The following is a 27,778-nucleotide window of genomic DNA, read 5'->3' as shown; positions in this document are numbered from 1 at the left end:
GAGTCACCTGGACTCTGAAGTTATGTCTTCTGTCTTTGGACATTTAGAACTTGAATCAGAATCCTCGGACGCTGCTGCCTAAGTTCTATGGTCTGTACTGCGTGCAGGCTGGAGGGAAGAACATCCGCATCGTAGTGATGAACAACTTGCTGCCCCGCTCTGTGAAAATGCACCTGAAGTATGACTTGAAAGGCTCCACCTATAAGCGTCGAGCATCCCAGAAGGAGCGGGAAAAGGTCTTCCCGACATACAAAGACCTGGATTTTATGCAGGACATCCCCGATGGCCTGTTCCTAGACTCTGATATGTATAATGCCTTGTGCAAAACGCTGCAGAGAGATTGTTTGGTGAGTGAAGGGTGAGATGAGCTGAATTGAGACCAATTTTTTTCCCCCCTTCTCTGTGGATTACTTCATGCCTTTTGAAATGTGTGTACCCCAAGGTCATTCTAAAGCTTCTTAGGCCTGGCATTTGCCCTGTTTTTTGTTTGTTTGTTTGTTTTCTTTGTGTGTCTACAGTCTGGATAATTCTGCAGTGCAGTTTTTAAGTGCAAGATGCTAGAATTGAGTCCTCTGTCCCCCAGAAAGGCACTGCCCAGGCAGCTGCAGTGCAGTTACCCCCTCCAAACACTGCCCTCCCTGTACAACTCAATTCTGACCCAGGGAACTCAGCTACTGTGATACATTCAATCTTTGGCACCTCTGCCATGACTGCCAGCTACAGGGCTAATTGGCATTTGTGTGATGATGTCCACTGGGAATGGGACAGACCACAAACTCCTTTTGCATGTTCAGATGTTTCTAAGTTGGGTAAAATTCAAATCAGTAATCTAGAGTGGTACGGTGCAGTCTCCCCTCCCCCGTCCCCTGAGCAGTCCAATTTATGCCCTGCCACCCAATAATGTCTTACTACTTTTACAGTAGGAGGAGTCCTAGTTTTAGAGCAGCTGTGTGGTCCAGCAGGTAGGACACCGGACGGAGAGTCAGAGGACCTGAGTTCTGTGCCTGCAAGTGATCTGATGTGCAGCCCTGCACAAATCATTTTCCCAGTTGCTCTGTCTGTAGAAGAAAGATACTGATATTTTACCTTCCTTTGTAAAGCTGCTCATTGATATCTGTGGGTGAAGATCACTGAGTGTTTATATAGAGGCCATCCCCTTGGTATTTTCAGAACACTAAGCAAAAATACTCAGTGCATGCATAAAACTGGAATAGTTTAACCATTCATGTAGCTTGCAAAACGTAAATGATGTCATATTGACTTTGTTTCCGTCCAGGTTCTGCAGAGTTTTAAAATCATGGATTATAGTTTGCTTGTGGCCGTCCATAACATTGATCAGGCACAGAGAGAGCGTGCGATAATGGATGGGACGGCCCAGTCGGACACACGAAGGCCAGCTACCCAGAAAGCTCTCTACTCCACGGCTATGGAGTCTATCCGAGGAGAAGCCCGGCGAGGCGGCACTATAGAGACTGACGACCAGTATGTCTGGGTTGATTGTTCAAATTAACATGGCCAATTCATACTTAGAGCAGATGCGGTAAAATTCAAGGATTGATAAGGAAGGTGTGATTTTAGGTACCAATGATGTAGGGCTGAGCCTGAGGCTTGGGATTCAGGAGTACTGAGTTCTGATTTCAGTTCCTTATCATGAGCACGTCACTTAAGTCCTTTGTGCCTCTGCTTGCCTGCCTCACTGGGATGTGTGAGGATTAATGTGTCTGTACCACACCTGGAAGCTGTACTCAAACAGCTAAATATTAAGTATCGCCTCCAGGGATCGTAGGAATTGCTGTAGCGGATCAGACCTGAGCTCCTGTCTCTGAGTGGCCAGCACCAGATACTCCAGGTTTCTTGGATTCTTCTCAAAGTGGACAGTTATCAATTAACCAGCCCACAGTTTCAGTAAAATAGACAATGTACAGAAAACAGGGATAAACTCCTGTTATGTTTTGGTAACTTACTGACTTAGCATTTAGCTCTGATTTGTCTTCTCTAGAGTTTGTCAGCTCAGCAGTAGGTGCATGTTGCCACTCGTTAATCCGCTTAACATTTAACCCATGTAAGGCTTAGTTGTGTAGAGTGAAAACTGCTTTGATCAGGGTAAAGCCTGCAAATCTCATGCTTCCTGTTTTTGTTTTCTAGAATGGGAGGCATTCCAGCCCGAAATTCAAAGGGGGAAAGGCTGCTTTTATATATTGGTATTATTGATGTGCTACAGTCCTACAGGTAAGAGCCTTTACGTGACACCTATATGTTGACAATAGTCGATAAAATAAACCTCCAGTAATAAAATTGGCCCTGTTTGGTTGCAACAGTCTGAGACTCTCTGGCTTGTTTACTGAAGACTACAAACAGTTTGTAGTTTTCTTGCCCCATTTCCTTGATGTTTTTCATAAACTGAAATCCCCGCATGCTCCTCTGGACCTTGTATCCCTCGTTTATTCAGTGTCAGAGTACAGGCTTGCTCTTACAGGGCAGGTTTTTCTTAGACTTGGTGATTATGCTGAAGGGAGTGTGCAGGAAGTGGCTGAGAAAAATAGGTGGTAGGTTAAAATTGCCATAGTGTCTGGAATGAAAAATAGTTTTATGACTTTGCTTAGATGTTTGTAGTGTTGGTGTCGAGTTGGTGCATAGCCAGGGGTGCTGGAACAATTTGTACAGTGAGGGTGCTAAGAGCCATTGAACCAAACTGTAAACCCTGTGTATGGTGGAAACCACCTCAAGCCCAGGGGTGCTGCCACACCCGTAGTTCCAGCTAGCTTGAAATTCTAGCTAACTTTTTTTTTTTCAGTTTGAGATCTTTTTTACATTTATCATTAGAAGTCAATGGGCGTTCTCTCCCTGCCATCAGTGCCTCCTAAAATTGCCCCCTAAAAGAATAAAACTGCTACTGAATGTTTTTAGATTCTTTTAACTAGGTCTGTAAATTACTTTGGCTTTAGGAAAAAGGTGCATTTCTGTTGTATCTGTCAATGTTAAGAAGCCAAACTTCAGCAATGAACGTAACTTACTAATAGTGATTGCAAAGCCTAAATGTGAAAATTACTATGGTCTGTTCACTGCTTTCAAATCTCACTTCTCAGATTCGTTAAGAAATTGGAGCACTCATGGAAAGCATTGGTGCACGATGGGGTATGTAGCAAGAATTTTATCCTGGGACTCTTAAATTACCTGATAGCAGTATTTTCAAACCAGGTGTCCCATCAAACAGATAGTTGTGTGTGTAGAAATATGTATTTTAAAGTAGAATCTATGGTCAGACCTTATAGTAAAGGTACGTTTATAAAGATCAACAAATTATTGATAGATGTTAATAAATGCAATAAATTTAGTCCAAGTTAGTAGCTTGCTTATAACCATCTATAACAACTTCTACTGATGTCTTTATAACACATACGACTCATGCTTTCAGCAGCTATTAATCACTTTATTGTTTATTCATCATTTATAAAGATGCTTTTAATATAGCGTGACCATACTTGTTCCAAATGTAAACCTACTCTAAAAGAAATCCATGTTGTCTTAGAACTATAGTTACGTGTGTAACTTTTGTCCCTTGGATGTTTTTAGGACACTGTGTCTGTGCATAGGCCCAGCTTCTATGCAGAAAGGTTTCAACGATTCATGTGCAACATTGCATTCAAGAAAATACCATGTAAGTATCTCTTCACAGGTGGGTTCCTGGGAGGCTGCCATAGTCAGGGAGAGAATGAATGGAGGTGCGTCTGATCAGTAGGAAACTTGTGCTGTGTCAGGGTTACTAGTATATTTTCCTGCCCTGCAGAATGTGACTGACAACTCCTAGGGCAGGGTCTTTAATCCATCAGCTTTCTTCAGAGTGCAACACTTTCTCATGAAATAATGGGGAAGGTTGTGGATGTTGCTATGTAAGATTTTGTTTTGTTTCTGGAAAACGTGATATTAAGTAAGATCTTTCTTTGCTTTTGTCTTTAAGTAAAACTTTCTCCTTCTAAAAAGAGCCGGTCTGGCACAACCATTCCTCGGAGGACGGGTCAAGGCGGAGCCCCTTACCATTCATCGTGTGAAACTAAAGCGCAAGTAACGGCAGAAGCAGATGTGGAGCAAGGTTGGTGCCTATACTAGAAAACCCAGATGACAGGAATTGCTTTCCTTTTAAAAAAAGAACAGCAAAAGAAGCTTGGTTCAGCCCAGATTTTTGTGATCCAAGACCTCCACTGGTGAGACTGTGGGGACATTCAGTACACGCTGTCCGAGTCTGCAAGCTTGCTAGAGCACTATCCTAGGATCACAGATCTAATCGCAGCTACCAGGACTCAGATGCAGCCATTAATATATTGCGTAGTTCAAGGGGTGTGGCATTCTGAGGGGTCTTCAGCAGGCCTAGAGGAGTTGTCAGACTTTCATGAAACGTGTCTCAGCCCACTGGGGACCTGCCAACATTGTGGTGCATTAATGGTGGAACAATAAAGAGACTTTTTTTCCACATAATATATACTTTGCCAGTAGCACTCACTGCTACAGGAAGTGAATGAGATCAAGAACTAATTTAGCAAGAAGCAAAAAGAGATTGGACATTTATATGAATTACAACTGGATATTCTTATCGTAACAAATTCTGGAAGGGACTTTAAACCTCAGCGTTCAGGGTTTAAGACTATCTTAGAGGTCAGGAGGAGACCTAATGTGGTCTGGGTGGATTATCCCATGTCAGCAGCATTGTTACCCCATCCTCTGAAGCATCTAGTACTGATTTGTAAAAAGACAGGATACTGGACTGATTGGACCTCTGGTCCGATCCAGTATGGTAAATCCTATGTAATTGGCCTAAGTGATGTCCTGAGCTTTGATCTCCTTCCCTATGGATCATGCCCTGCCAGCGTGTTAGTGGAAATGTTGGTACAGAGACTGTATCACAAAGAGCTGGATTCACTGAGAATGGATACCAAATGTGCTGGACTGGACCATTCTGTTGTGTAGTTTCCTGCATGATGACTTTCTGTAACATGAAGCAGCATTGGCTACAGAAGATCTTGGCAAATGATTAGTTATTGCTGCTGATGCCAGGGGATGCTATTCATTATGTTGCTATCTGCTCTGCTCTTCCCACAGGTTCCCATCTTGGTCGCCCTGATCTCCTTCCCAGAACTCCTCCAGTAGACGAAGCTAACAGTGATTCCATAGCAACAACCTTGTCCACTTCTTCATTGGGCAGCGGAGGCCTTAACTCTCCAGCCAACAGGTACCTCTCCGTTAATCACAACCGTGCGTGGGAGGGCATTGCTGTCTGCAGGCTGGGATACTCTGCTTTCAATCACATCAGTCACAGGGCAGATGCCTGCTGCTTTCATGGAGTGTTTGTTTTTTGGTATGCTTTTCAAACTACATGTCTTTTGAGCAGTCGACACATGCCAGACCGGTTCAGTACCAGATGCAAGGGGTCATTGTAACACCATTAACATGCAGTGTTGTGTTTGAAGACCAAGGCAGTGTTGCATCCTCTGCTTTGTAAGGTGGTGAGTCTTGTTGGCCTTCTAGCTCCTTGCTTGAACTGTGTAGCAGCTTTGGTTTTTTACTTGATCGTTTGAAATCTTTTACAGTAGGTGATCTGGTGAAATGTCACTTAAAAAAAAAAAGACATGCAGGAGAACATGAGCAAGTAGCAAGCAGGATCGACAGAATTTACTTGATTTTTTTTTTTTCCAGAGGTGTTGAGCTCTTGCAGCTCTCATGGATTCCAGTAGAATTATAGGTGCTTAACACCTCTGAAAATGAGGCCAAAAGAAAATGCATTTCAAAAGTGCATCTGCTAGGAGATGAATGTGCATAGACAGCTGTAAGGAAGCAATGAAAGGACCCCCTTGAATCATTTGTTTGTTGCAAAAGGGGTAAGAATGGTAGAGAATAGGAGGGGCTGTAAGAGGGAGGCAGTCTGGATCATGGAAGCACACAGCTGCTCTGATGCTCATTTCTCATATCACAAATGATCAGAAACATTCTGTCCTCATTAATCATAGTCCATTGACTGCAGAATGTCACAAACCCAGTCCAAACAAGTGGGCCAGAACTGGATTATAAATTTATAATTTGCCCATCTCCGACACACTTCTTTATAGGGATCCTAAACCAGATCTTCTCCTTTTCAATAAAGTCAGCATGTCTGAGGCTTTTTCTTGACTCACCACTGAGGGTCTCTCTCCTTTAATTTCTGCTTAGGTCAGTGGGAGTGCAAGTTCACAAATCTGAAACCTCACCAAAGGATTTGGCTAGAACAGCTCCTGTCATCTGCTCAAATAGGTGAGGGCGAGGATCATGCTTTGCCTGAAACCTCTTCAGTTCTAAACAGAATTTTGACTTCATCTGCCTGTAGATGAAGTACTTAGTAGCCTGTTTTTAGTAGGACCACTTGACCAACTTGCCATGTGCCCCTTTACTGTTCAGAGGCTATAAGTGCTCTGCATATTGGGAATTCGTCATATGTAATGTAATACCATGTAACACAGTGGGTGCTTGCACCAAGTTACATATGCACCAAGGCTGCTGTAAGCCAGAAGGCGGAACGATAAGTGCCTTCAAGGTATGGTGTTGTCCTTGCATGACATAATATTCCCAGCATCTATAGGATTTGCCCTGCTGGGTTAATCCCGCTGGTCCATCAAATCTGGAATCCTGTGAACATTTATTGATTTTAAGGGAGGGAAACATCTTCTCTCCCGCACCCATCCATTAATACACTTGGCCAATGGGGCAATACTACGCATGGAGAAAGCAGTTCCTTCCTGACCCCTGCAAGCAATCATGAGAGGCAATTACTTTTCTCTAACCTCCCATAGATACGAGTAAGGACAGATTGCTAGAGCAAGGGTCTTGGTCTTGTGTTCAAATTCCAGGGCACTGTATTAATAGACTAGCACTGAGGTAGTTTCATAACTATAGTAATTGTTTACATGGAATTAAACCAGAGTTTCTCCTTCTCTATAGAGTCAGCAAGCCTGTGGCTTTGTATTTACCACTCAGTGTGGAGTTTCACCTTTGTAATCTCTGTGTAGGTCAGTGGGAGTTCAAGTTCACGTGTCTGAAAACTCTACAATTAGAACAATTCTCAGCTTCCGATCCAATAGGTGAGGGTGAAGACCTAGTCAGGAAAGGCACTAATTTGCTCGGTACTTAAGTTCTAAACACAAGGGGATGGGCCCACTATTTTGCAATACCAGGTTGAAAGAACTACTCCAGTCTCTGGTTTGCAGCACAGCCGCTTCCTCTGCTGTGGAGTGCTGCTATATGCCTCTGTGAACAGTGCCCAGTCTGCACTGAAGACGATGCGCCCCTCAGAGCGCTGTAAGCAATACCACGCTGTTAGCGTGTGCTTGCAGCAAATCCTGCCTGCCTTTGTGAGGGATAAAGCAAACCCCCTGGTGCCTGCCACTGATATGTAGCTGCCCCTGCACAGCTTTATGTACGGAGTGCCCCGGGCCAGCACTGATGGCAGAGTAGGCTTGCCATGCTGAATCGAGCCACTGAGCCATTCAGTCTGGTGTCCTGCCTTTTGCTGTATCCAATACCTGGTGCTTCAAAGAAAGCTGCAGTGTTGTGCAGGTGGGAAGGAGAATGTCTCCCTGAGAGACGTGGGGGTCAGCTTATATGCTGTATAACCTCAAATGAAGAGAGGGGTCAGTCCAGAAAAGCATGGGGCTGGAAGTTAGGACTCCCCTGTGTATCTAGACCCAGCTCTGCCATTGACTCTCATATTGTTTGTGAAGTACTTTGAGATCCCTGAACTGTGCAGCTAAATAAAGTATAAATTATTCAGCCATAGTGTTTCATTGGCATCCTGTGGCAATGAGTTCCATAGGTTGACCTTCCTCATGGCTTTAGGTGGGGGATTTCTCTTCATCCAAACACAAGCTTTATGTGGGTTATCACCAGACTTTCCCCTCTTTGTAAAATCAGTGTCTGGAGTGTTGTATTCACCAGCTGAGGGTCTCTCCTTTTAATCTCTGTGTAGGTCAGTGGGACTGGAAGTACACAGCTCAGAAAGCTCAGCAGAGGATGTAGCTAGTTCAGCCCTGAGTAACCACTCAAATAGGTGAGGCTTAATCTAGGCAGGAAAGATGTGTGGTACCCTCTGTGTCCAAACACAAGGACTCCAGTGTCTCCAGTCTGCTGAATGTGAGTGAACAGAAGATTATTGAGCAGAGGTCCTAGCTTTGCAGGGTGACCACTTTTCATGTGCTGAATGGGTGGAAGACTGCTCTATACATTCCATACCCTGCCAATGATGCACGCAGCACCAGATGACAAGGTGTAGCCTGCTGGAAGCAAACAAGCCCTGGGTGCATTAGCAGCATAAACCAAAGTGCCTTCAACTTCAGAAGCATGTGGCTTTCCTTATGCCGTCACAACTTTCTTTAAGACAGTGACTGTAACGTGACTAGCGTCTCCTGGCCTGTGTAATGCACGGTACAGTGTGACATCCATGCTCACCAGGTTGAACTTTCCCTTTATCTACTTCATGGATTCTCAACCTTTGGGTTGTGAAGTGGAGTCAGGAGATCATGACCACACTGCCCATCCTGTGTTGCTAAGTGGGAGGGGTGGGGAGGCCCGATTTGGAAACCAGTGCATCGCCAGCCCCAGAAGGCAATCGTTGGGGTCGCAATGCACGAAAAAAATAAAATCTAAAACAAAGAAACTCTCTCTCCCCGACTCCCCATGCACCCTGGCCCTTTTCAAGGTCAGGTCTTGTCAGCCTCTTGAAACACACGTGCAAATTAGAGACTTACCATTGGTGCAACTGCTTATTTTATTGTAAATGTTAGGGGACAATGAAAATTTTTGACTTTGAATAAGGGATTGCCATTTTGAAAAGGTTGAGAAACACTGTTCTAGCCCATTATGTCATTTTATCGACTCTTTGAAATGGCTTCCAGCTAGGAGTATTTATTTACATTCCAACTGTGTGCTAGGGCAGGAGTTTTCAAGCTGTGGTCCGCAGACCTCTAGGGATCTGCAGACTAAGATTTCCAAAGGGGTCTGTGCCCCCATTGGAAATTTTTTAGGGGTCCACAAATGAAAGAAGGTTGAAAACCACTGTGCTTGTAAAGAAGAGCCATTGGTTTATCTGAACCATAAGCGTTCTCATCTAGTGTTTAAGATCCACGTTTACGCAATAAACAGAGCAATTAAAACCAGGGGAGGGAAGGTGACTGTTCCAACTGTGTAAACACTAGGGATGGAATGTTTGTGGAATGGAAACATGACGTAAATCGGCCTTTCTTTGCATTTCCCTAAATGAGTCACCACCCAGTGGTGGGCCCCACCTGCTTGCCTGAAACTCCCCTTAGTTTGAGTCTGTGATGAGTGCAGTTCTTGTTTGAATAAAAATCTCTGGAGTACCCATGTAAAATGTGGGAAAGGAGCAGTCTTCCCCAGAGAGACAGTAACACATCACAGCTCTCTTGTGAGGCAGGGAGGGGAAACCTGGATTCCAGACTGGCAGAGTCACTTCGGGGTGGAGTCTCTTTTTTTTTCCTGGTGCGATCTTTTCAAGTACACGTGCCAAGGTGGCCAGTGAGTCAGGAACATCTCACGTGTGGCTAAGAGATGCTTTATACATCACTTGGATATTACTGTGGGCGTATTAGGAAACCCAAAGGAACACGAAGAATTTTGAAGGCTTATTTAGAAGAAACAGCTTTATAGGTGCCCTTTTTCTGTTTCCCCCAGTGGCTCCGCAGGGCCTTTGGTAACAGAACGCTCCTCAGAACTGACAGAACATTTTGAAGACGTACCAGAGACGGAGATAAGCTTTGTAAGTGCCTGCATTTCCATAAGTGCAAGAAGGGCTCTGTCGGGCAGTTTTAGTCGCAGCTTTAAAAAAAGGTTTCGTTTGGCGTTTAATTGAAATATTCCCCTGTGGTGGTGGAAATGCAGGTGTTTTGTGCTTGGGGTGTGAGCCTCCCGAAATGCAACAGACTAACTCAATTAATTACTTCGTTTCTTTGATACCAATGGCCCCAACTGAGATTGGACCCTAATTGTGCTGCATGCTACGCAGACATCTGGTGAGACTCTGCACCAGATTACGTGGAGTGGGAGGGGAAATTGAGGTGCAGAGCTGACATGCCCAAAGCAGGTCTATGGAAAAACGGAGAATAGAACCAGGGCTCCTGGGTCCCAGTTGCTTGTCCAAGCTGAAAGTGAACCACCAGCATGATTTGGGACATATAAAACCACAGTCAAGTGTAGACCAAACCTATGACCTATCTAGACAGCCTCCTTTAATACAATGTCTGCCTCGGAGAGGCCAAGAATTGCTAGGCCCTAGATCAGTGGTTCTCAACTTGCAGCCCAGTCAGCACAGAGCTGCAGCCCATGTGACATCCTCAGGGCCATAGAGGTAGTGTTGCATGTGGCCCACAGTGGTAAATAGGTTGAGAACCACTGCCCTAACTACTCAAGGACAGGAAGGAAGCGCTTGAAGACATCACGTTAGCACAGAGTGGTTGTGCCTGTTCAGAGACTAGTTTTTGAAATGTCAGTGAGGCTTTGCATTGCTACTGGACTTGTCTCTTCGCAATCCAGCACCTTTCACCAAGGAAGAAACTGACTCAGACTGCTTAGAAAACCTTCCTGAATATTCTACCTATTGATTTTTCTCTTTACAGTGAAATAACAGAGGGACAGTTGTGATGTGAGCAGAAGATTTCTCTGTACTCTGCGTGGGCCGTAGAGTCTGACAAACATTCAGCCCCTGCGGCTGATCCTAGAAATCTTATCCGGACAGAATCCATAGAAGGTGGAAGGCTTGGGACATACTTAGTGTCATAGTATTAACAATGACTGAGCCCAGAGCAACCTCCTCTTCTGAAAAAGAGCCCTCAACCTGTGGCTGGTTGCATCTGGTTTTTCTGCTGCTGTCCTCTCTTCGAATAGTGGCAGGAGCAAGGCTTCTCATCTCCAAGGAGGAGCAGGAGCTGCTCCATGCAGGCCAGAGTCCTCTGGAGAAAAGGAACTGGCTTTGGGGGAGTTGGTTACCTAGGATTGAGGACATCACAGATCTTGCAAGAACAAAGGTCAACTCTGAAGAGCACCAGGGGAAATGGACATTGGAGCCTTGTTGGAACAGTTTTTGCAACAGATCAACATGGTGTTTGGTTTTTATATTAATTTAAGTTTCTTGAATTCAGTCATATCGTTTCTTTTAGGCTGCAACAATTATCTATTCTTTTTAAAAATAGTTTTATCAGTGTTCCACCAAAAATGTCCCGCATCAGAGGGAAGCAGAAAGGGGAGCGACTTTTTTTTTTGGTCACACATGAAAGGTATTGATCATGGATGTCTTTTCTATAAACTAATTTTGGGAGCAGTAGTCTCTAATGCATTTATGACATTGCATCATCATCATCATCCTGAGAAGGTGACATGGAACAGACCTGCCCACAAGACTTGGTGCTTTATCATGGCTTGGTGCTTGAAGGATTTGGAATGTGCAACGCTTTTAAGATGTCAGAGAGGTTTTTGCATTGCTTTGTCCTGTTTTAAATGACCCCTTTATTCTCTCATCCTCCCACAGAATGAGAAGCAACAGAGATTTGGGGAGATCTTGGTGCCTGGCACATTTTTAAGCCTTCAGTGTTTCTTAAGCAAATGGACCAAACCGATCCTGCTTGGTTTTTTCCCAGTATTGTGTGTCCTCCTTGGGACACAACTTGTAAAACCTGCATTTTTTTTTTTTAAATAGCTAAATTCCCTTTTGATAGCTATGCTTGTCTCTTACCCCTTGGCATCAGGGTTACCTTTTGCGCACAGTGCTCTGAGTGCTTCCAAATAGAGATTCCCATAATGCTACTCCATATAAATGGCTGCTGGGTCTCTGTGCAGAGCAACAGATTTTGGGGTTTTTTTGGCCTCAACAAGTGTGTGTTGCGCTCTGATTCCAAGGCTGCGGCTTATTAGAATCAGCTGAAAAGACGCATTGCTGTATTACCTTAGCCATTTGCTGTACATAAGACTGGCAGTCCTTACCAAGTTACCAGCTGCAGACACATGGTTAGAAACCTGAGCATATGTTGTACTGATTTTTATTTTCACTAAAGTTTTTTTTTAAATTAAATGAATCTGTCTTTTTTTCCCTAAAAACCGTGACCCTCCCCCACCTCCTTTTCGCAGATTAAAAAATAGAGAAATTCAAATTGTTGCTCTTGCACATGCAAGAGTTTTTTGTATGCCGTTTAGCAGTCGTTGCTGATAAAGCCGAAGAATGTAGCGGCTTAGAAGGGGTTTTTAGTTGATGTATCAGGGCTGAGTGTTTGGGTTTCTTTTTTTTTTTCCAATCACATTTAACGTGGATAGAGTTCAAGCTGTTAGTTTAAAAAACAAACAAACAGAGCTTTGAAAGGCAGAACAGCCTTTCTCACAGAGAGCCAGCCAGGTGTCCAAACGCAAAGACATTTAGTCAAGCAGGAAAGCGGTGGTCTCTGAGTAACGTCTGGAACCTCTTTATCTAGATTTAAACGTCAAGCAATGTCCTGATGAGACCTGTACCTTGAAGATCAGTGTAGTGACAATGGGAAACCGCTCTAGTGCAATTTCCCTCTTTCTCCCCTCTACTCAGCAGGTTATTCTTCATATCCTGATGAACCGTCTATATTAGACACACGCTGTCTGATCTTCCCTCCTCACTCAAATCCTTTTTTTACCAGGAGGAAAGAAACCAGTTCAGTTTTGGTTTTTTTGTTCATGATTTAATATTTATGAAGTTGTATTTAAATGTTTTATTCCGGGAATAGTTATGCAGAGGGTGGGGGAGGGAGGGCGTTGACATTTATATATCATAATTATCAACCTCTGCTTTGCAATGGTTTAACAGCAAAGGCTTCTTGCATTCTAAAAGTGGCAGGATAACTGGTGTAAGGTATTAAAACTTGATCGGTTATTTCCATCACAAGGTTCGCTGTCTGGCTAATGGCTCAGAGAGTTGGGTCTGTGAAGGGAGGGGTCAACACCCTTGATCCTGGCTCCCTGTTTAAGCCTCTCGCCCTACCCTTACCCCTCCATTGTTGGACTGAAATGCGGGGCGAAGGAATAGAGAGCTGCTGATGGCTGGACCTCTTTCCTGCTCAGTCTACGCTGACAGCTTTGATTCCACACGGCAGGGTCCATTGCTGCTTCGTCAATCCACCAGGGAGGATCTGACCTGTCAAGCATACATCCTTATGAAACAACTTGTGCCGTGTTGTGAATATTGTCATTTTAACCTTGTAACACTTTTGCCATCGTTGGCTGTTAAATTGAATATTAAAAACAAAAGCTGTCTCTTAGGAGCCTGTCCTACACAGGGGATAATATCGCCCTGATGGGATATTACAATACACAGTGTGCTACCAAACCCAGAAAGGTGTGTGTATTTTTATTTTATTTATTTCTCTTGGTGGTGAGGGGTGGCTTGGGGGGACTTGAAACTATACTTCATCCATTTCATAACATTCATACAGCCGTCTCCCAGCATGCAGCAATGGAGACGGTAGATGTGCGAGACAAGGAGAGCTGGTAAGGACTAAGTTCAGGGAACTGCTGTTGAAGTGTTGAGTTCTGAGCTGTGCTTGTTAAAAGGAGAATTATTGAGACCTGTTGGCTTGGAGCGAGCTGTCTGCAGTGGCTCTAGCTAACGCTCTGTTCACTGCTTCTATTTAGGCCTGGTCTACAGTTGAAAAGTTAAATAAACCTAACAGTTGCTCTGGGCTGTGAAGAATTTTGCACCCCGAGCGCCACGCTTAAGTTGACCTAACCCCTGTGTAGATGCAGCTAGGTCAACAATAATTCTTCCGCTGACCTCAGCGAGATGGATAAAACTCCTTCCATCAGTGGAGGAAGTGTCCACACTACAGCGACAGTGCTGCTGCTGTGGTGCTTGTAGCCTAGACTTGGCCTGAGAGGTGTCCTACTGAACGCTTAATTTTGTCCTTGTGACGGGGTTCACTCACCAGTGCGGCGGCTCCTTGCATCTAGGTCTGGGGATCAGCTCTCTACCAGTCTGGTGCCTCCTCATTTGGTTGTTCGCCCTGTAGAGACACTGGCCGTGGAGTGCTCCATTTTTGTGACGGCCCTGTGGCCAGGTCACTGTAGCCCTGCCCTGCCAGAGTATCAAACTCTCCCTGGACAAACTATCGCCGTCTCAGACGGTCTTCTGCTTCACCTCCAAGACTATGCCACTTTCCTTGTGGCCACTAGGAGAACCTGTCCCTGGAGTAGTGGACAGGGCCCATATGCCCATCAACCAGTCTGCTTCAGTTCTGACCCTGTTTGTTTCCCTGCATTCTTTCCTACCTCTCTTCTCTATCTTCTCCTCCTCCTCCGGGTTACTACTGGACCTCAAGAAGTCAAGTCCAGTCCCCTGCCCTGTATCAGGACCAATAAACCTAGACCATCCCTGACAGGGGTTTGTCCAACCTGTTCTTAAAAACCTCCAATGACAAAGGTCCCATAACCTCCCTTGAAAGCCTAGTTTAGAACATAACTACCCCTACAGTTAAAAAGTTTTTCCTACTCTCTAACCTAAATCTCTCTTCCTGCAGATTAAGCCTATTACTATTTGTCCTACCTATAGTGGATGTGTTGTGATGATTAGGCCTATAAATTTATCCTAATTGTCAGCTCAACTGTGAAAAGCGAGTGAAGGTTCATAAAAGTGTCACGATAACCTATTACAAGTGTTGATGGGAGAAGATAAAAATGGAGATGGACTGAATTAGTCCAAACCCCAAGTCCTCCTGATCCAATTCAAGGACTGTGTTAAGATCATGCCGAGTAAATGAGAGAAGTGTGGGACTGAAAATCAGTTAACTCAAATTGGTGTCAGAAATTAAGCATAATTGGTGGACAAAATGGGGGGGGAGCCATTCCACCCATCATTCCTCCTTGGGGGTCCTCAAAAGACAAGAGGGGGGAAGCTGGCTACTGAAAGGAGGGGATGCAAACACAGTCTAAAAGATAAGAGAAGGGAAAGGAATGGGTTTCACCATTGCAGCTGCCACCCCATTATTTCCCGGGACCTTGAACCTTCTTCATCTTAATCCTGAGAGACGACTGGGCAAATGTTATACCAATCAAATAAAAACCAGCAGGATCTTATTAAAGGGGAAAAGGCAAAATACCACATTTATTGTGAATACAGAAAGAATCATAGTAAGCAGTTAGTTATAGCTATAACATTCCATTCAATCTCATATTTATTCACACATTCATTCATACATACACACACACACACACAGGTTCTGCAAGGTTGTTATCATAGTTACCAGCCTTAGAGTTGCTCATGCCAAGCCACTGGCCAGGTGGCCTGGACACGAGGAGGGAGCAGGGCCTTCTCAGATGCACATCTGATGCTCTTGGAAGTTGGTTTGCAGAATCAGACCCCAAAGTTCTCACTTTCTAGGGTCCATTTTTATAGGAATTTCTTCCTATGCCAGTCTATGGGAATTGCTTCATCATGCTGTTGCTGAATCAATCAGCAGATGGCACATTCCTGATGGCTCCGTGCTGCCAGATGTTATCTTGTTCTTTGGTTCTCCCATTCTTGAGGCTGTTGGGTGGATTCCAGTCTGCCCTCCGGGGGTCCTCTGGTTATTTCCACTTGATGCCTTCTTCAGCCGATGGACACTGGATTCTTAGGCTGGCACCTCCCTGATCATTCAGTTATTATCCACACCAAGCATCCATCCACATACATCCTCTATCTCTATTATTGTTAAAGCGAGATGAATACAACAAAAGGGCGGGGAGTCTCTGGGTGCTGTTTCTGTTGTTACAGAGTATTGCTTTGAGTCTCTCTCTGTGAGAGTAGTAGTTGTTACAAACAATTGCTTTGAGAACAGACTGTCTTAGAATGTACTAACACAATTAGCAGCTTGCAAGTTTCACACATAGAGGGAGAGAAACAGTACCAAAAACTAAGAGACCTCTTAATTAGTAATACCCTGGAATTTAAACTATGGGGAAATCAAACTCATTTGTGATTTTAATACAGAACTTCTTTAATATGATCCAACACCAGACCAGGGAGAGGGACTACCACCTCTGCCAGCTCCAACTAAATCCCAAACAGCATCTGGGTTGTGAGACTTTGTCTTTCTCCCAATATGTCTTTTCCCTTCCCTACCTTATTTCCTCTCTTCCCTGCCTCTGTCCCCTTTTTCCTTCTGTCTAAGAAGAGGCTGGCTTAGATGACCAAGAGCCTGTGATTGCAAGGACAGCTTACACTACTGTTGCAAAATATGCAAAGTGCAATGCTCTAAAATGCCTACTGCTGGCACAAGTTTGCCAGGTCTCAGAGTGACTGATAGGCACATTGTGTGGTCTTGTGTTTGTTCTGCAGCAAGGCTCCACCGAAGAGCCAGCTGCATTGTCTCTCTTTTGCTGTTCTTTCCTTTCACCTTGAGTGTGCTCGTCTTGTTTGGTTTTCTGGAAAGCAGGATTGGACTTGAATAACAACAACAACAACGCCAGCTCCAGTCCATTTCAATTAGTGTCTCTTTTCCCCAGAAGGACAGTTCTGGCCATCTTTAATGCCATCTAGAAGACTGTCAGCTGAGGTGGGGGGAGGGTCCTTTTAAAAACTCCAGCTCAAAGGAAAGAGGGAGGGGTGTTAAAATGAAAGCCTTACTTAAAGCTTTGCATTTTTCTTAAAGTTAGTGCAGTTAGTGATTTTGAATGGTGTTTGCACCATAGTATAAGCAGGCTGAGATCTGAGTACCAAACCCTGAACCTTGTTTTACACTGTTGGAGAGTAACAGAATCATGTTAACACCTTGGACTCTTTGGGCCCCTGTATTCCATCTAAATGACTACAACAGACATGGAGAACAGTTGATCCTTATAACAGTCCTTAACATGTTTGAGGACTGTTACAGGTCCCCAGACTAAACGTGCCCAATCTTCATAGGTCAGGTTTGCTAAACTTTTGAGCATTTTTGTTGCTCTCCTCTGGACTCTCTCCATTTAGTCCACATGTTTCTTAAAGCGAGGTGTCCCATACGGGATGTGTTACTCCAGCGTAAGCCACACCAGTGCTGAGTGGAGTGAGACAGTTTCTTCCTGTGTCTTTCATGTGACATGGAACTCATGCTCTAATCCATACAGTTGATAGTATTTGCACACAGTTGTCATTAGGTTTCAGAATCAACAACCCATTTACATGATTAAGTAGTTCGCACCTCTCAAAACTATTGTTTGTCTGCAGGCTCTGAAACCAGAGCAATTGCATGGATTACAAGACCAAAAGAGACCACTGTGGTCGTCTAGTCTGACCTTCTGTCTAACACAGGCCAGAGACCTGACCCAAGTAATTCCAAGAGCAGGTCTTTTAGAAAAATATCCGATCTTTATTTAAAAATTCAGTGATGGAGAATCCATTATGACCATTGGTAAATTGTTCTAATGGTTAATTACTTTGTTTTAAATTTACACCTTATTTCCAGTCTGAAATTGCCTAGCTTCTACTTCCAGCCATTAGATTGTGTTGGACCTTTCTCTGCTAGACTGAAGAGCCCATTATTAAATATTGTTCCCTATATAATTATAGGCTGTAATCAAGTCTTCCCTTCACCTTCTCTTTAAGCTTAAATAGAAAGTCTTTGAGTCTCTTACTATAACATATGTTTTCTAATTCTTTATTCATGCTCCTGGCCCTCTCCAATTTTTCAACATCCTTCTTGTGAATTGTGGGCACCAGAACTGGACACAGGATTCCAGCAGCAGTGCCAAATACAGGAGTAAAATAATCTCCCTGCTTCTACTCGAGATTTCCCTGTTTATACATCCCACCGAGACGTAGGTTGCTTAAGGTCAAGGCCCTTCACAGCCTATCCTCACTGTCCCTGTCATGTCTCATTCGGTATCGGAGGTGGGAGTCGACCTTTCAATCGGCCCATGATAGTCTCTGTCACCCACTTCTTACATTTTCAAACACCTTTGTGCTTTCTCCCCTTCGGCCCCTCATGCCTGGGACAAGCGCCCTGTAAACTGTTGCAAAGCTACAGTGTTCTCCTCTGGCACAAAGATCGATGTGAACTGGAAAAGGTGCAGAGAAGGGCAACAAAATGACTAGGGGGGTGGACAAGCTTCCATATGAGGAGAGATTAAGAAAGACAGGGACGGTTCAGCTTTTTAAAGAGACAACTGAGGGGGGAGAGGATAGAGGTCTATGCCTTCATGACTGGTGTGGAGAACGGGAATAAGGATATGTTAGTTACCCCTTCACAGAACACGCAAACCTGGGGTCACCCAATGAAATTAACAAGCAGCAGATTGAAAACAAACAGAAGAAGAACTTCTTCACCCAACACACTGTCAACCTGGGGAACTTGTTGCCAGGGGATAGTGCGAAGGCCAAAATTATAACTGGGTTATAACACAAATTAGAATAGTTCCTGGAGGAGAGGTCCATCAAGGGCTATTAGCCAAGAGGGTCAGGGATGCAACCCCACACTCTGGGTGTCCCTAAACCTCCAACTGCCAGAAGATGGGACTGGACAACGGGATGGATCACTCAAGAATTGCCCTGTTCTGTACATTCTCACTGAAACATCTGGCACCAGTCGCTGTAAGAAGACACGATTTGGGGTAGATGGATCATTGGTCTGGCCCAGTATGGCCGTTCTTATATTTGTAATCCTCCTTTAAACTCTCCTTTGCTGTAAGGCCTACAAAAATATTGACAACAGTTAGGCTGTTGGTGTGCAAAGCCAGTTTTGCTGACCATATGGCCTCACTTTTTTCTTGCACTCCTCCAGCTGTTGTCTCTTGTCTTATGCCTAGATTAGAAGCTTTTGGGGGTAGGGATTGTCTTTTTGTGACAAAATTCCTGCTCTACCTTGGTGGGTCTTGCGCTTATTGGCGGATTTGCTCATTTTGTAGCTTCACGGCAGCCCTCAGCTTGGCCATTTTTCTGAATTCACAGTCCAGGTCGACTCCTCCTGTGTCTGACCAGGAGTTGGGAGGATTTGGGGGGAACCTGGGCCCGTCCTCTACTCCAGGTTCCAGCCCAGGGCCCTGTGGAATGCAGCTGTCTAGAGTGCCTCCTGGAACAGCTGTGCGACAGCTACAACTCCTGGGCTACTTCCCCAGGGCCTCCTCCCAACACCTTCTTTATCCTCACCATAGGACCTTCCTCCTGGTGTCTGATAATGCTTGTACACCTCAGTCCTCCAACAGTCCGCGTTCTCACTCCCAGCTCCCCACACACACACCACAAACTGAAGTGAGCTCCTTTTTAAAACGCAGGTGCCCTTGTTGGGAACACTGGGGCATGGCCACTAGGTAACTCGAGGGGATGGAAGACCACAAGTGTTGATGAAGCCCCCTCGCACTAGGCCCCGGTGTCCTTGCCCCCCCCCCCCCCCCCTGCCTGGAGGCACTCGCAGCAGCTCTGTGTGCTAGGCCCAAGTGTCCTTGGCCCCCCTGCCTGGAGGCACACACAGCAGTTATGCTGAGAATCTGCAACAGTATGTTGCAGAGTCAGACTGCCTGAAACTAAGCAAGGCCAAACAGGGGAGATATGGAAGAACAATGCTGAATAAAGCAGCTTTATGTATAGTTTAACAAATGATACAGAGAATCAGGGAACTAGCTGGGAACTGGATTGGCTGGCTATATGGATACTTGGAGCAGCTTGCTATTGGATAAGTATGCTGGGAAAAAGGATGTATAAAAGCCTGTGTAACTTCCTGCTCTGTTGTGCAGGATTTGAGATTTTATTCTCCCTGTACCTTTTTGCAGCTGCAAATAAACTTTTCTGCTTCTCCACCCCGTTGTGATTATTGGGTGTAGCACACCGGGTAACGAACCACTCAAGCTGTTGTTCAGCCTCTCGGCACTGGGTGCCGGCAACACCCTGATTAGCTTGCCTTAATTGATTCTAGCAGCTTCTTGATGGGCTGCGGTGTTCTAATCAGCCTGTCTTAATTGTCTCCAGAAGGTTCCTGATTGTTCTGGAACCTTCCCTGTTACCTTACCCAGGGAAAAGGGACCTACTTAGCCTGCTCTCCTGCTGCTGCCGCCCTCTGGCCTAGGCTTTCCTTGCTTTTTGGCCCTGCTTTTGGCTTCCCCCCACCCCGACCAGGCCAGATGCTCTCCCCCCTTTCTTTTCTTTTTGTTGTTTTTTTTTCTTTCTCTGGTGTTGCTAGAGTGCTGGCCGGCTGCTGGCCAGCTGTTAGCCCCCCCCCGCCCGCCCGCCCTCGGACGCTGCTGCCGCTCCAGCTGAAAACCCCCCGCCTGAGAAGGGGGGGCCGGCCGGCCCGCTTCCCCAGAGCGAGGGAGTGGAAGGACCTAGGCCGCGGACCCAGACCCAGCCACTTGCTGTTTGTCTGCGGACCCATCTCTGGTTGAGAGGACTCTTATCACTTGCTCTGGCATTTCTGGAATGCAAAAAAGAAAGCCCGGAACAGACAGAGAAAAAGCCGTCCACCGGAGGAACACCGCCCGGGGAATCTACAAATCGCCGTGGAGGGGGCCTAAGACTGAGTAACTTTCGAACTGTGCTCTCGTGTAGGGGGAGGCCTTGACTGTGTTTTAACTGTGTTTGTAGGGACACAGGGGGTGTGGCACGGAGCCGCCCCCCGATCCATCTGTGTCCTCCCAACCCCCACACTACGATCTTCACCCCCCCCCCACTCCACCGTCTTTGCTGGCCGTCTAACATCTGCCTGGCGTGGGCCAGAAGCACCAGCCAACCAAACAGGACTCTCTGGACAAGTGTACGGTGGTTCATGTGCCCCCCCCCCCCGTCCCTGAATTGTCCACCCCACAGCTTGTCCCTTTCTACCTGACCCCAACTCCTGTTAATCACCTGCCACCGCCCCCGCTGGGGCATCGGCAATGGAGGTTACCGGGGTCCTGACCTCTGTCCCTCCTTTTCTCCCCAATGCTGCCTTGCTACCAGCCCTTTCCACCCTGGGGAAACCTGTTTCTGTCATCAGTCTTCTCCAGTTGGGCTGCAAGGACCCCACCCTCCGTCACATTTTTTCCTTCCGCCGGCATGTGCAACTTTTACTGCCGTCAGCGGCACGTGATGGAGAGGCGCTCGAGGGGTCCTTCCTAGTCCCCCACCAGGGGACCCGTTACCGGGTGTACTTTTCCACGGGGGAGGCCCGGTGCTACCTCTGCCGGGCGTCGGGGCATGTCCGGACGGACTGCCCCTTAGCCAGGCAAGGAGGGGCACCTGGGATCCCCGAGACCCGGCAGGACATCGGCCCTGTCATTGCCGACGCCCCTGGCCACCCGGTACCTGAACCCACCCCCCTCCTCTTCGGACCATCACTTCTCCTGCTCAGGCCCAAGGAGCACCTCCCCTACAATGCCCAGACGAGCGGGAGAGCCCCGCCCTCGCTGCTGACAATCTGGCGGGGCCTATGGAGGAGGGTGTGGCAGAGATACCACCAGGCATGGGAGAGAGTCTACCCCAAGGGGAATCCTCCCTCCCTTATGCTGCCCCACCACTCCCCCCCAAGTCCCTGAGCCATCGCCTTTACCCCCTGACACGACCCCTCCTAACCAGCCCCCAGATGATGCTATGGAGGGCTGGGCCCTAGTCCAGAGGAAGCGAGGCAAGCGGAAGGTTCGAGCTCTGCCTCATCTACCCGAGGCGGAGGCCCCCCGGAAGACCAGGAAGGGGGGCACCGATGCCAAACCTTCCGCTTTGCCCACGAGTGCGTCCCATCCACCGGTGTCAGCCGGGAAAGACGTGGCAGCACCAGAGGGTAGTGTCTACCCTCCACGGACCCTCGAGGAAGCCCCTTCTGTCCTGACGCTACCCGAAGCCCCCGGGAACCCCAAGACAACCGTCGTGGCAGGTGCTGGCGGGGAGAATCCTGGGGCGGCGGAAAGTGTCCTCTCCTCCATGTTCAAGGAGATTGATGCCCTAGATCTGACCCCGGTCGCCCGGGGGAGGACGACCTTTTGCCAGCAAATCTCGATCTGGGCAACCTCACTCCACCCCCTTTTCCCCATACTCCCTCCCCTTAACTGCTGCTTCCGCTCCCACCTCCGAGGAGCCCTTGGACTCCTCCATCGACCTGGCCACTGATGGCACCCCGCTGACGACCACTGAGCTTGCTCAGGTGACAGCCGGCGCCACGCGGCCGGGACACGAGTCGCCAGGGACACCCCCCGTTGGTGCAGAGCAATCGACTTCTTTCCCGGGCGGGGGCTCTACAGAAGATAATCCACCTCCTGATGCTTTGGCTGCTAAATCCACCACAGAGCGCATGCCCAGTGTCACTGAGAGCTCCCTCCCCACCCCCTTAACCCTTGAGCCTGATCGGGAGGCGCCACCATCCAGCTGCTTGCCTCCCGAAACCCAGAACCTCGCCCGTGCTCCTACCCCTATCCAATTTACCTCCTGTGATGTTATCGCCGCCCCCAGGGCTGTCTCCTTTTCTTTCCCAACTGATGACCCCCAGGGAGCGGCCTTTGTGTTCTCCTGCCCTGACCCATTAGGAGCTGCTATTTTCCTTCCACCGCCCCCTATTGCCCCAGAGCTTGAGGCAGGCCTAGAAGCTCCAGCCCATCAGGCACCCCGTTGGGGGTCCGCACCCTGCTTGTCCGTTTTAGTGGACCACGGGGCTGCACAAAGGGCCCCGCTGGGGAACAACCGGGAAACCGTAACCCCCCCCCCCCCCATGAGCTGCGAGGAGAGCTGCAGAAGTTTTTAGAGGATGTCCGTGGCTCCCGCAACAAGGTACAACTTGCTCTCCAGGGACTTTTCTCAAATCCTCTGGGCCAGAAGGGCCCTCATGGGGGAAGGTAAAGGGACGGGGAAGTAGGATACCACGGCCTACTGGCGGGTCTGCGTCTTCCATGAACAATTACTCACCTACAGGATGGGTCACGGACTTCCTGGCAAAAGTCACGAGAGTCGGAAACCTCCTGGACTACGACCGGGGAGACTGGCTGGATCCCCTGACGCTCGCTCGGCGCATGGGGCTCTCCAGACCTTGTAACCCCCCCCCTCCCCGCGCGTACTTCAGGAGGTGAGGGCCGCTTTGCTGCCCGCTGCTAGAGCTTACCTCAGTCGGGTCCTGCTCAAGGGCACGCCCTGCCCCGCCCATCCTCTACCCCAGGTCCGCTGGACCTTTTAATTGGACCCCTGCCCTGTAGACCCAATCAACCCCCTCATCCCTTTATGGCAAGCCAGCTGCATGAACTGCAGCCGGTACACTTCCAAACCGCGCCAAGGAAACATCTATACACGCTCGTGCTCCACACCCTTCACGCCCTCACCCTAGTGTCCCACCCTGACATAAAGTGGCGAGACCTTCTGCCACCTTTGGAGGGTGAGCAGCCCCCGTGGGCCAGCCTGTCTTCCACCTTGGTTCCGAGGCCCGTCGGGGACATCAGTTGGCGGCTCCTTCACGGAGCTGTGAGCACGGGCACATACTTGGCGCAGTTCAACCCCATCCCAGATACTTGTCCCTTTTGCAGTGTGAGGGAAACCCTGGCGCACGTATATTTGGAGTGCACCAGGCTGCAGCCCCTGTTCCGGCTCCTCACAATTCTTCTATTCCGTTTTTGTTTGCATTTTTCCCCTCACCTTTTTATTTATGCACTCCCCATCCGTGGCCTCACAAAGTCGCGGGATCTCCTAGTTAACCTCCTCCTGGCCCTGGCTAAAACGGCCATCTATAAAACCAGAGAGGAGGTTGGCCGATGGAGTTTCCTGTGACTGTGGGGCCGTTTTCCAGTCCTCGGTCCGTTCGTGTATCTGGGCGGAGTTCTTCTGGGCGGCGTCCACTGACTCCCTTGATGCTTTTGAGGAGCAGTGGGCGCTGTCCGAGGCACTCTGCTCGGTGTCCCCGTCCGGCTCCCTTTGTTTTGACCCTTTGATTGGGGAAGAGAGTAAGGGACCCCAGCCCCAGCCATTGCTGCTGTGGACACCATCACCTTAGAGGGGTCCTTTCACACGTGGGTGCATGGGTCTCCCCCCGGGTTGTCACCCCACAGCCTGCCCCTTTTGTTGGGTGCTTTCAGAGGAGGGAATTGTTGGTGACACTCGGGCGTGGCGCCAGGTAACTCAAGGGGGTGGCAGACCTTGAGAGTCGATGAGGCCCCCTCGCTCTGGACCACCAGGTAATTCGGAAGGGTGGAAGACCACAAGAGTCGAGAGAGCCCCCTGTTCTGGGCCCAGGCAAGCTTGAACACTTCCCTCCCCTGAAGCTAATGAGAAAACAATTGCGATTGGTTGCTGTGTTACACATTGCATATGCTGTTGTTTTGTTTGTAAGTGTGTTATGCAAATAAAAAAATACCTTTTTTGCTTCAAAAAAAAAAAAAATTATCGTACCCACAGCAGCCGCCATGGATACAAGCCGCGTGCAGCCCATCAAACTGGCCCGGGTCACCAAGGTGCTGGGCCGGACGGGCTCGCAGGGCCAGTGCACCCAGATTCATGTTGAATTCATGGACGACACCAGTAGATCCATCATCCGAAACGTAAAGGGGCCTGTCCGTGAGGGGGATGTTTTGATGCTGCTGGAGTCTGAGCGTGAAGCAAGGCAATTACGCTGATCTATGCTGCAGCTGGTTGGCAAGCCTGATGTGACTACCATTTCCAACTTCCTGTAATGAAGAAGCGACAGTTCATACCTACTCCGCTTGATTTAGTGAAGAGGAATGTTGTGTTTCAGAGACTACAAAAAGGATTTTTTTCCAGTTTAAAAAAAAAAATTACTCTCCTATAGCCATCTAGCCTCACCCTGTCACACTTTGTTCGGTGTTTGTACAGTGCCTAGCGCTGGTTCTTGAGCATAAGCCTATTTTACAGATGGAGAAATGGACGCCCAGGGAGCTGAAGTTACCTGCTCTTGGTCACAGTGCAAAAATCTGTGGCCAGATTGGTGACAGAATGCAATCCCAGGGCTCTGTGCTAAGAACTAGACAGACAGCGATGCCTTCCTCGGAAAATCACCCCACTCTGCAGTAAAGGGCATATTGCAACCCTTCGATGAAAGAGACAAGGCCCAAAGTTAGTTGTAAGGAAGGAGAAAAAGAGAGGTCAAACGTCAGCTGAACTCTGCTGAACAACAAATTGGCCTAGGTAGAACATGGTATGTTTTCATATGCTGTGTGCTTGCTTTGCTATGCTGTCTGCTGAGGGTAGCAGAATGCAGGCCCTTTGGCTCACGTTTCCCCTCGAGCTATTATTTTTTATGGGGTTGGCACAGCGGCTCCCAGCCTTCCTTGGTTCACATACTGGCCCCTTAAAAATATTCTGTGATGTGACTGGAGTATCAAGCTCGTGTACCCCCAGTGGTACACATAACTCTGTTAGGGGAAGCCCTGGCTAGCTTATTAGCTAAAGAGAACCGGGTGGGGGCCTGACTGGACCGGCTCTCTTGCTTTCTGGGTTGCGGGCAGCCCCGCCTATGTCCTACTGACGAGTGGCGAGAACTGGGGTCTGTTTGAATCATGGCATCTCTTTTGGTGGAAAACCCTGTTTTTCAAAGGGATTTTGCCTTCTCCGTGTCACTGTCCGTACACACCTTTTTAGCATGACCTCCTTGTCATTAACAGCTCCTTCTACAATGCATTAGAGAGCTGGTCCTGGGAAGGGGGTACCTGGTGAAATCAAAGTGCTTCTGCACTCCCCCATGTGCCTTCAGAATATACCAATAACCGTCCAAATTGGCAGGGGAGGGGCTTCTGACATGTGTGTGACCCAGCTGGCTCAGATGGGGGCCTTACTTTATATTGCTGTAATCGCCAGAGGCCTCAAACAGGGTCAGGACCTCACTGTGCTGCATGCTGGAGAAACCCATTCTCTCTGCACTGAACAGCTCACAGTCCAATGCAGTTGTGTAGTGCTTTTGTGAAGACAAGCTACGCTGCTGGGAGAGAGCTCTTCTGTTGGCAGAATTAATCTACCTCCGCCAGAGGCCGTAGCTATGTCAGTGGGAGAAGATCTCCTGTCCACCTAGCACTGTCTACATCAGCGCTTAGAGCGGTATAACTACATCACTCAGGGGTGTGGATCTGAGTGACGTCGTTATGCTTATGCTATAAGCTTATGCTCTAATAAATTGGTTAGTCTCTAAGGTGCCACAAGTCCTCCTTTTCTTTTTGCGAATACAGACTAACACGGCTGTTACTCTGAAACCTGTCATTATGCAAGGCACTGCATTTAGCCGTATGGAGTGGAAATCTATCAACTGCATGAAAAAACTTGTACAGATACAGACAGACATCATCTTCCTTTCCAAATGCAAACAGATGGACATCGTACCAAAAGGACTGAAGGTAAAAAATCCATTACAATCTACATACCACACAGACTATGCTGACAGCTTGTGCCACACGCTCTCAAAGAAACTGCGGAATCACCTGATCAACATCCTCTACAGCAAACAGGGAAAGATTAAGAATGAGCTCTCAAAAATGGATACTCTGATAAAAAACCAACCTTCCACACAAACTTCCTCGTGGCTGGATTTTACTAAAACTAGACAAGCCATTTACAACGCACACTTTGCTTCTCTACAAAAGAAAAAGGACACTAAACTTTCTAAACTACTACATGCTACAAGGGGCCACAGCAATGGTTCCCTCAACCCACCTAGCAATATTGTTAATCTATCCAACTATACTCTCAGCCCAGCAGAAGCAGCTGTTCTATCTCGGGGCCTCTCCTTCTGCCCCTCCACCCCCACGAACATGATACAGTTCTGTGGTGACCTAGAATCCTATTTTCGACGTCTCCGACTCAAGGAATATTTCCAAAATACCTCTGAACAGCATACTAATCCACAGAGGTCTCCCTACCAACACTACAGAAAGAGGGATTCTAGGTGGACTCCTCCTGAAGGTCGAAACAGCAGACTGGACTTCTACATAGAGTGCTTCCGCCGACGTGCACGGGCTGAAATTGTGGAAAAGCAGCATCACTTGCCCCATAACCTCAGCCATGCGGAACGCAATGCCATCCACAGCCTCAGAAACAACTCTGACATCATAATCAAAAAGGCTGACAAAGGAGGTGCTGTTGTCGTCATGAATAGGTCGGAATATGAACAAGAGGCTGCTCGGCAGCTCTCCAACACGAGTTTCTACAAGCCATTACCCTCTGATCCCACTGAGAGTTACCAAAAGCAACTACAGCATTTGCTCAAGAAACTTCCTGAAAAAGCACAAGATCAAATCCGCACAGACACACCCCCGGAACCCCGACCTGGGGTATTCTATCTACTACCCAAGATCCATAAACCTGGAAATCCTGGGCGCCCCATCATCGCAGGCATTGGCACCCTGACAGCAGGATTGTCTGGCTATGTAGACTCCCTCCTCAGGCCCTACGCTACCAGCACTCCCAGCTACCTTCGAGACACCACTGACTTCCTGAGGAAACTACAATCCATCGGTGATCTTCCTGAAGACACCATCCTGGCCACTATGGATGTAGAAGCCCTCTACACCAACATTCCACACAAAGATGGACTACAAGCCGTCAAGAACACTATCCCCGATAATGTCACGGCTAACCTGGTGGCTGAACTTTGTGACTTTGTCCTTACCCATACCTACTTCACATTTGGGGACAATGTATACCTTCAGATCAGCGGCACTGCTATGGGTACCCGCATGGCCCCACAGTATGCCAACATTTTTATGGCTGACTTAGAACAACGCTTCCTCAGCTCTCGTCCCCTAAAGCCCCTACTCTACTTGCGCTATATTGATGACATCTTCATCATCTGGACCCATGGAAAAGAAGCCCTTGAGGAATTCCACCATGATTTCAACAATTTCC

At 47.6% G+C, this 27,778-nt stretch overlaps 1 protein-coding gene and 1 pseudogene across 1 annotated transcript in view; both read left to right on the top strand.

Annotated features, from left to right (window-relative positions):
• LOC140902798 (putative PIP5K1A and PSMD4-like protein) overlaps positions 1-27,778 on the top strand; it is a 73,849-nt gene that overhangs the window by 26,091 nt on the left and 19,980 nt on the right. Inside the window, 7 exon segments of the mRNA XM_073323268.2 lie at positions 48-347; positions 1,277-1,482; positions 2,146-2,229; positions 3,087-3,135; positions 3,574-3,658; positions 3,959-4,090; positions 5,095-5,154. Coding sequence (XP_073179369.1) covers positions 48-347; positions 1,277-1,482; positions 2,146-2,229; positions 3,087-3,135; positions 3,574-3,658; positions 3,959-4,090; positions 5,095-5,154 — 916 coding nt within the window.
• LOC140902644 (small ribosomal subunit protein eS28 pseudogene) lies at positions 24,300-24,749 on the top strand (annotated as a pseudogene).

This window comes from Lepidochelys kempii, chromosome 24, assembly GCF_965140285.1.
Source record: "Lepidochelys kempii isolate rLepKem1 chromosome 24, rLepKem1.hap1, whole genome shotgun sequence".
In the NCBI taxonomy this organism is placed as follows: Eukaryota; Metazoa; Chordata; order Testudines; family Cheloniidae; genus Lepidochelys; species Lepidochelys kempii.
This window is presented reverse-complemented; position numbering and strand designations above follow the sequence as displayed.